At 47.9% G+C, this 9388-nt stretch overlaps 1 protein-coding gene across 1 annotated transcript; it reads right to left on the reverse strand.

Moving 5' to 3' along the window:
* Nucleotides 1–686: 686 nt before the first annotated feature.
* LOC120227892 (SEC14-like protein 3) lies at nucleotides 687–8717 on the reverse strand. The gene is made up of 11 exons (XM_039225924.1): nucleotides 8653–8717; nucleotides 8347–8390; nucleotides 8153–8212; nucleotides 6875–7063; nucleotides 5886–5981; nucleotides 5188–5248; nucleotides 3969–4052; nucleotides 2752–2858; nucleotides 2222–2361; nucleotides 1956–2125; nucleotides 687–1105 (listed from the first exon to the last, which is right to left on the reverse strand). Exons 2-11 carry the CDS (start codon nucleotides 8356–8358, stop codon nucleotides 984–986), a joined length of 1041 nt encoding a protein of 346 aa, XP_039081855.1. The 5' UTR covers nucleotides 8359–8390; nucleotides 8653–8717; the 3' UTR covers nucleotides 687–983.
* Between the last annotated feature and the right edge of the window lie 671 nt (nucleotides 8718–9388).

A 9388-nucleotide genomic window follows, 5' to 3' on the forward strand; every position in this document is an offset into this window, starting at 1 on the left:
CACTCCAGCAGCTTGGCCCTGGGCAACTCATTCCCAAGGACCAGCCAGCCCTTTGGTTCCCACCCACCCACATTCTCTATGTAATTTTGCTCCTCCTGGCAAGAGTTGTGTCAAGATGTAGCGCTCAAGCCAGTGTCTCCATGTGTCTGACTTGAAGGAAGAACATCAGGGAGTCCCGACCTCTCCCTTAGTCACCCAGGGCCATAGAGGGTGTCAGGGGGTCATGCTTCTCAGAGCCCATGCAAATAGTGGAGCATGCTAGGTTTAGAAGCATAGGCCCTGGCCCAATTTGCCATGAGTTTCCTTGACCAAACAGTATGCAACTGAGTACTGGTTGGAGTGATGGGTTGGGAAAGCTGTGTGCCCTGAGTCAGACAAAGCCTTATGTAGGCATCTCCTACCTGCCTGAGGGGGCAGCCACTCCCAGAAACCTAGGGGCTGCATCACCTGACTCCTTCCACAGCCCTGTCTCTGTCCGAGGTGCTGAAACCTGCTCCAGGTGAGGTTCCTTCTTGTCAGGCATACCCATGAATTACCTGCTCACTACCTTCATTCAACTTCATATGTATACATTGAGTATATGGAGTAGAGGTAAAAACAATTTAGATACATCTGTAACCCACGTGGCTCATAGATCATAGGGAAGAAATTCAAACACACACACACACACACACACACACACAAATGCCATAGAAGAAGTAAGGACAAAAGCTAAGGATTCATTTTCCTATTTCTTGGGTTTCAGTGACATTTTCCTCTTGCTTTTGCCTTGTTTCTCCCTCTTTACAATCTTGGCATCCTCTAAAATTGTGCCTCTCATAACTTTCCTGATCTAACCACAGCATATAAGTCTTCCCCAAGGCATTTCTTTCTCTACTCACTAATCTCACAGTGTCAAGAGAAGTAATGATCAATTTCTGAGGGGGTGGGATATAGATAGAGAAATGAGAGGGCTAGGGGTCTCTGAGAAGTGAAGGAGCTGCCTAGACAGGGGTGAGCTCCTTGTCATACTTCTGCATTCCCTCATCTGGGAGCAGCACCTCCACTGTGAAGCTGACCTTCTTGGCATGGACAAAGCTATAGGTGTTGTCAAACCGCAGGACATCTGTAGGGACAAATGGACAGATGGGTAGTTAGGACTGGCTTCGTACTCCCCGTGTCCTTGCCCTGGCCACAGGAGTGAAGACAGGCTGTGTTCCTAACTGCTGTGTTTGCTAAGTTGGGCCAAGTTCCCACTACTCCTGTTCCCTTTCCCATGGGAGCTGTCACCCTTGAGCCATGTCTGTAAAGAGACACTGATTTGCTTTTGGTGTGTGCCCAGCCTGGCTTTAGTTGCATCAACTGGCAATAAGAACAATGGCTAGTGCATCCTGCTGTCTCCACACTTGGACACTTTCATTGTAGGAGTGTGAGGAGGGCAGTTGGGAGTGTCAAAGGCCTCCCAGCCCTCTTGGATAAGGTGAGGTGCTGGATAAGGCCTGTGCACACCCTCTACTTCCTTACAACCACCCCAAGAGGCAGGGGTTGTAATCTCTGTTTCATAGGTGAGCAAGCCAAGGGTCTAGATTGGTAAGATTTTGCCCAGGGTTATGCAGCTACCATTAGGTTGAGGTGGTACCCTGGCATCACAGTCAGCTATGTGACTCTGGACAAGTTGATTTACTTCTCAAAGCCCCAGTTTCCTCCTGTGAAATGTTGCACCTGCCCTATTGTCCCTTGCCTGTGTCCTCTGTCCTGAGGGCTCTCACTCTCTGCAAGGCCTGTATGTCTCTGGCTCTTGGTGTGTAGTAAATGCTTGAGAGTGTGGCCTGAATGAGCAACTGTGTGAATGAATAGCACTAACCTAGGCTGTATATTCCTGGTGGGGCGGTCACTGACCCTCTATTTCCCCCTCTAAACTGTAAGACAGGTGACTCCAGCCTTCCAGAGCTGGGACCCAGCCAGGGTAGACTTACAGACACCAGCTTCTGAGCAGGTGAGGCTCCCATCCTCAGGCACCATGTGGGCATTGTAGCGCTGGCTGGACAGCACTTCTGTCATCTCACCAGCCCGCTGTCGCTCCCCCATCTTGGTCTTCAGGAAAACCCCAAAACCAATGTCTGCACCATCCGATGAGAACTGCCACCTGGGTGGGTGGGAAGGGGACAAATTCCTGCTCAGTCTGATGGGAACCTGAGGGTCTAAGACCCAGCCAGGGATGGGTTGATGGCCTGGATCTTACCTGAGGACACAGCCTGGGAACAGAATCTCATATTCCACCTGGTGTGAGGAGCCACGGTTGATCTGCACTGAGTGCTCATACTGAGTCTTCACTTGGTCCCGCACATACATGGATTTGGGGATCTCTCCACCATAGTTTATCTGCAGATACAGGACTGAATGAGGTTGCTTCCTTCTTTTGGCCACTGCATTGTTTGTGCTGTTTCATCTGCTTGAGATGCTTTCAACATCTTCTGGAAGTATCCTGCTCATCCCATCCTCTCCCACCCCCTGAGAAACCTTCCCTGACCCTACAGAGTCAAGGCCTCTTCTGGAAACTTCCCCTTCCAGCTCATCCTTCTGAGTCAAATTTTCCTCATTTTTTGTTTGCCTCTACAGCTGCTGAGAGCCTGATGATTGTAGGGCTGGGACTGTCAAGCTCAAAACCTGGCTCACAGGGGTTTCTCCATAGACATTTATGGAATGAATGAGTGGGTGTCAAAGGCACTCAGCTCTACTCCTTTCCCCTCCTCTGTCTTGGGCTCTTCATACCTTAGTTAAACATTTGGGGTTCCCATCTGGGTCAGTCAGTGTCCCCCCAAACTGAACAGGCAGTTCCTCGGGACTGATGAGTTTCAGCAAACCTTCCTTCCAGTTGTCTGTGGGCAGAGGGGTTGAAGGGTTGTTATTAGGCATGGATGGGGCTTGTCAGTCCCCCATTCCCACCAGGGGGACCTGAGCTTGGGGAGAAAGCCTACAGGGACTAGGCTTCCAGGGCCAATTCCCCAGCCTCCCAGGCTTCAAGATGCAGGATATGTCTTCCAGCATTATGTTGCTATGGAAACATGTTTCCTCCTAGCTGATGGAATTGGCACATTTTTGAGGGTCTTCCAGTCATGAGTAATGAAGATAAGAGTTATCTAATTGTCTCAGGACACTTGGGTAGCTCAGTTGGTTAAGTGGCCAACTTTGGCTCAGGTCATGATCTCGCAGTTCATGAGTTAGAGCTCCACATCAGGCTCCGTGCTGACAGCTCAGAGCCTGAAGCTTGCTTCCAATTCTGTATCTCCTCTCTCTGCACCTCCCCTGCTCATACTCTGTCTCTCTGTCTCTCAAAAATACATAAAAGGTTAAAAAATCTTTTAAAAAAAGAGTTATCTAATTGTCTCAAGGAGACTTTAATTTTTTTAATATTTATTTTTGAGAGAAGGAGAGAGAGAGACAGAGTGCAAGTGGGGGAGGGGCAGAGAGGAAGGGAGATACAGAATCCGAAGCAGGCTCTAGGCTCTGATCTGTCAGTACAGAGCCTGATGCAGGACTTTAACCCACAAACTGTTGAGCCAAAGTCAGATGCTTAACCTAGTGAGGCAACCAAGCTTCTCTCTCAAGGAGGCTTTAAAGCCTTAGGAGGTCAAGGGCCTTGTTGGGTATCATATAGCACATAAATGGCATTTGTTGACCCTTTCTTCTCTGGATCACATCTCCTCTTCCTGCTGCTCTTTCTCATCCATCTCAGCCCAAACTGCCTTTAGAAGCACTGAGGTGATGAATGTTGAAAGGAAAATGAGGCTCATAGCCTAAAGATTGACTATCAACCAAACTGAAACTGATAAGGAGGAAGTTGTGAAGGCCTTAGTCACCAAAGAGAAGGAATGAGGAAGAGGTAACTGGAAAGACTCTGTAGTGCAAAACATTTTGCTTCACTTTTGGAGATGAATTTCTGAGTCTAAATGGCACAGAGCTCAGGGGATAGATCTGGAATTACTTACTTCCCAATACTATAATTTTTCTGCGAGTGTCTTCACTCAGGAAGGGCTTCATGAGGTTGTAGCCCACAGGGAACAGTTTGGTGGCTGGAGAGATATAAGCAGAGATAATGGAGGAGAAAATAATTCCATTGGGCCATTCTCTCCATAACATCCATAGCCAATAATATGAAGGAGTCATGAATTGGAAAATGCCCTGCACCTGACAAACAGTCCAACAACTGGTCGACCATCCAACAAACAACCAACTAACCAACCACCCAATCAGTCATCGAATGTATCAACCAATCAACAAAATGGCCAATCAATTTATCTTCTAATCATCCCACCAGTCAACCAGCCAACCTACCAAATAGTCAAACAACCAATTATCAAATCAGCCAACTAGAAAACCCATCGGTCTATTAAGCAACCAGATAACTACCCATCCAATTGCCTTCTGCAGCATAAGATCCAGCCAAGCAATAAACCAGTCAGCCAGCCAACCAATCTGCCAATTAGCTACTCACCTACCTACCCCACCAAAATGCCAGCTGGTCACTCAGTGAACTAAACTAACAACTATCCAACAAACCAACCAATCAACAAACCAACCAACTATCCAACCAACCACCAGTTGTTCAACTAGACAGCTAACCAACTGGCCAGTAAACTAGACAATCAACTAAGCAGCTAATCAACCAACCACCCAAATAACCAGCCAACCATCAAACATCCACCCACCCTTCCATCTACCAATCCAGTCAAACAACAACACAAATACCTATTGAACATCTACGTGGTCCCAGGTCTGCGAAGGATACAACAGAAGTGGAAAATCAGAGGCCCTGCCTTCAAGGAGTAGACAACTCAGGGGGAAAAACCAGGGTGAACACACACAAGACAACTACAGGCCTCCAGAAGGCAGCAGATAGGAAAGGTGAGACTTGGCTGTTTCAGGTGCCAGTGCCACAAGCAGTTTGGGAATGGAGAGATCAATGTGGGTGGGAAATAAGAGGGAAGATTCCTAGAAGAGCTAGTGCTGGAACTGCCTCTTCTTACGGTAAGGCCAACCATAGACATTTCTATTTATGGAGTACTTTGTTCCAGGTACTCTAAGTGATTTTCATACAGCCAAGCAACCAATCTGCCTCGCTACTACCCAGGAAAGAAGGCACTTTTATTGTCCCCAGGGCACAAATGAGGAAACAGAGGCACAAAAAAGTGAAGTCACTTGCCACACCTTTCACAATGAGCATGAACTTCAGGGTCTCCGGGTAATTCTCTTCAAGGAGGCCAAAGAACTGTGGAACCAAGAAAAACCCCATCAGAGCCTACATCGCATCTTCTCCTATTCCTGCTACCTTTGCAATCTCCCATCTGGAGTGTTCAAAGGGCTATGGAGGAGATCTTTCCATCACTTCCACTCGCCTCTGGAGGAGATCTTTCCACGTCAGACTATAACAACCACATTCTAATAATAAGAATTTTTAGAGTAAATCTTATAGTAATATTAATGACTACTGTATACTAAATGCTCATTATTTGCCAAGCACTGTGTACATAATTTACATATCAAATCACTAGACTATCCCTACATCCCTTTGAAATGCAGAATGTCAATATCCTATTTTGTAGGTGAGGAAACTGAAAAATGGAAGGATGATGTGACTTGCTGGAGTCACAGAACCAGGGATGACAGAGCTGGGAAGGGTTGGCATAAGGTGAACCCTGTGGTGTCAGTACAGTGTTGACTCTGAGGTCTGTTCTGTGAGATCTTTTGGGAAACACATTAAGGTCCTTGGGTTCTGAGTTTGCAATGCTGGAGCCTAGGAAGTCCACAATCTTTTACCAAATCCTGGCTCTGAGTGAGCAAGAAGGTCACAGCAGGCCAAGCTCATCATTAAAGCAGGCAGGGTCACCCAGGGGCCTTCTCCTCACCTCTTGGTACACTTCCACCAGAGGTTTCCAGAAGTGCTTCAGTCCCAGGCCCTCACAGTCAAATATCATCACAATAGTCTCAATCTTCTTCCCCAACTGCAAGGATGAGAACAAAGACTAGTCCCTAGGTTTAGAGTGCAGGCTCAGAACTTGGGACATAGTGACCCTAGCACATGACCCTTCAGGGAATCTCCCTGTCCTTTATTCTGTCCTCAAAGGAACAAGTAGACAAAACAGTGAATTTATTTACTCACACATGCATCCATTCATCCATCCATCATCCATTTATCATCCATCCATCTGTCCATTTGTCCATTCACCCACTAACTGACCTACCCATCCATCCTTTCTTACTGCCATTCAACTGATATTTATGAAGCACCTATTTTGTGCCAGACACTGAGAGTATAACACATAATACTCAATAATCCACAGTTCTGGTCCTCAAAGTGTTCACAGTCTGCATAGAGAGACTGACAAGCAACCAGATCACTGTAAGTTCTGAGATAGATGCTGCAAATAAACAGCACAGGAACTGTGGGAATACACGTTAACCCAGACAGGGACCTCAGAGATGACATCTAAGTTTGAGACCTGAAATAAAGAAGGGAAAGAGCTAACGGAAGTGTCGGAGGTAGTCGTGTGCTAGGGGGAGAGCTATCCAGACACAAGGAACAGCAGGGGAAGACTCAGAGGCAATAACAGTAACTAGTGCTGAGAAATATGCATGAGGACCTGTGTGCTGGGCCATACATTTGCAATATCTCATTTAATATTTGCAACCATTATTTATTATTTATAGGTAAGGAACAGGCTCAGAGATGTGAGACCACCCTCCAAGACCACACAGCTAGGAAGCAGCAGAGCTGAAGTTTGATCCCAGAGTCCTCTGATAGTGATAGAAGAGAGCACAAGTGTGTTCCTGGGACCGTGTTCCCTGTCAGCCTCACCTCCCACGTGGGCCCACCCCTCCTCAGCCTGGGCCTCACCCGCTCTGTCTGCAGGTCACACTCATGCAGGATGCGCTCACAGTCCCTCATCTTGGTCTTAAGCAGGTCCTGCTTGGTGACGGAGAAGAGCAAGCCCTTTGGGTCAAGTGGCCCAATGATGTCATACCACACGGGGCAGCCATCCCGGTCATAACCACACAGACCTCCAGGCATGTACTTCTGGATTACCTGGGCATGGAAAGATACATAGAATTTGGCATTACCCACCTCCCTGGAGATCCCCAGACTAGGCTGACCTGGGTGGCCCAAGCCTACACACAGCATGATACAACCACTGTCCTTTCCCTGAAGGTGGCACTATTGTCTAGGTGAGAAAACTAAGGGACTCTCAGGGGAGGGCCTTGCTCACAGTGAGTATCTGGAAGAGCCAAGGCCTTACCTAGGCTTGGCTGAAAGCTTCCGAAACCCTTAATTCTGACCCCCCTCCCAACATCCCTTTCCATTGAGAGAAGTTGGTTTAGTGATGGAAAACATGGATTCTGAAAGCCAACATACCTGGTTCAAATATAGACACTACTGCTTCCTTGCTGTGCATCTTTGAACAGGTGACACTACCTCTCTGAGTCCCCTTCCATTCCCTCTTCTGTAAAATGGCTTGGATAATTCCTCCCTTAGGGGACTGCTAGGGAAAGTTCCCAGTATCAATGCCTGGCCTGTAGAGCTCATGCTCTACAAATGAAACCATGTCCATTGCTTTACTAAGGTACTAGTGTGTGGGACTGTTCTCTCCAACTCCTTGGTGGGCTACACAGGAGTTGGAGAGAACAGTCCCAGGAGTTCTTCACTAAACAGACATAATGTTCTGAGCAAGACCCTAGAGGTGAGGGCTCAGAGGCACAAGCTAACTGTGGTGGTGAAGTGCCCAGTTTTGTGAATTCAAATCCCAGCTCCATACTGGGCCTGTGGGACTTCAAGTAGGCTGCTTAACCTTTGCTGGACCTGTGTTCTCATCTGTAAAATGGAGATAATTGTACCCACCTCATTGAGCTGTGATGACTAAATAAGTTCATGTGGCTAAAGTTTTAACTCAGGTCAGGACCTCATAAGCACCCAGGAAATATTCATAATTATTATAGGAGAGGTCCCTGTAGGCTGTGAGCAGTTCTAAAAGCTTCTCGGGCTTTCTGGCCTTCACTCATGCTCTCCAGTGAGCCAGAGGCTGCTTGAATGCTATGTCTGTAAAAACCTGTTGTGTGTGTGTGTGTGTGTGTGTGTGTGTGTGTGTGTGTGTGTGTGTGTGTAGGGGTGTTGGTTCACCTCTGGGGGCTGCCAATCAAGGATGTGATCAATGTCCATGAACTTCCGGAACTCCATGTACTGAAAGAGAGAGAAGAGGTAAGGCCCCACTGGACTCCCAGCACCTCTGAGGAGGGGATGGAGATGGGGGCTCAAGGCATGGATTGTTCCCCACAAAGCCCTTCCCCAAATCCCTAGGGGTGGATGGGTCTCACCTTGCGGAGCATGGCCTCTGATTTCTGCAGGTCAAAATTCCGAGCTGTGTGAAGATGTAAGGAAGGTGTGAGGCAAGAAAGAGGCTACCTTGTAGTTACCTTGTCCTTGTCCTGGGCTGTGAGGAGCTAGGCACAGCACTGGGGGCCTGGGTAAGACCTTCATTCCCTGCACCCTCCCTTCTCCTGGACCTGAACATGTGAAGTGAGAGGGAGTGGCTAGATCCCGAGAGTTCTGGAGCAGTTGGGACCAGACCCCTCTCAATGCCCCTCACCCAGGTGCCCCCCACCCCCCACTTCTGCCCTCACCTCGGAGCCAGCGCAGAAGGAAATAGTCATCAGGATTGGGCAGGGCAGGCAACACGTCCTGCACATTTTCTCGGAACTGCAAAGGGAGATGCTGGTTAAAGTGCCTTTTGCACTAAACCTTGGCCTTCAGACCCAATAATTATTTTCATCATGCCTTCTCTTACGCATGTAGTCTGTTGCATGATGATGGAAAGATGAGTGAGCAGATGGCTAGAAGGAGAGATGGATCATTGGATGAATATATGGATAGATGGGTAGGTGAATGTGAGGAAGGATAGATACTAAGTAAATGAATAGAAAGAAGAATGGATGGAGGAACAGGTGGACAGATGAGTGGGTGGATGGATGGAAAAAGAAGGAAGGAGAAATCAATGGATGGAAGGAAAGAGAGATAGGTGAGTAGAGGAAGGAGAAATAGGTCAGTGAATAGAGAGCAGAGGGGATGGATAGATGGATGGGTGGGGTGGAGGGATGGGTGAAAGGAAGGATAAATGAGTGGATGGGAGGTGGGTAAGTGGATTGGAATATGGAGATATTCATAGTTCTTTCCATGTGCTGGCCTATCCAAGGCTTCTGCCTTTTTTCATCCCATTTTCTACAAAAGCACAGTTAGTGATTACATGTCCTCTCCCCCTGACCGTGCGGATGACAACACACCCCGCCCTGTCTCTCTCGCTCTTACGGACAGGTCATCTTTCAGGGTCCTGGGGAAGAAGGGGGAACAGACTCAGAGGGG

The sequence above is a fragment of the Hyaena hyaena genome, unplaced genomic scaffold (genome assembly GCF_003009895.1).
Source record: "Hyaena hyaena isolate Hyena2069 unplaced genomic scaffold, ASM300989v1 scaffold_19, whole genome shotgun sequence".
Taxonomy (NCBI): Eukaryota; Metazoa; Chordata; class Mammalia; order Carnivora; family Hyaenidae; genus Hyaena; species Hyaena hyaena.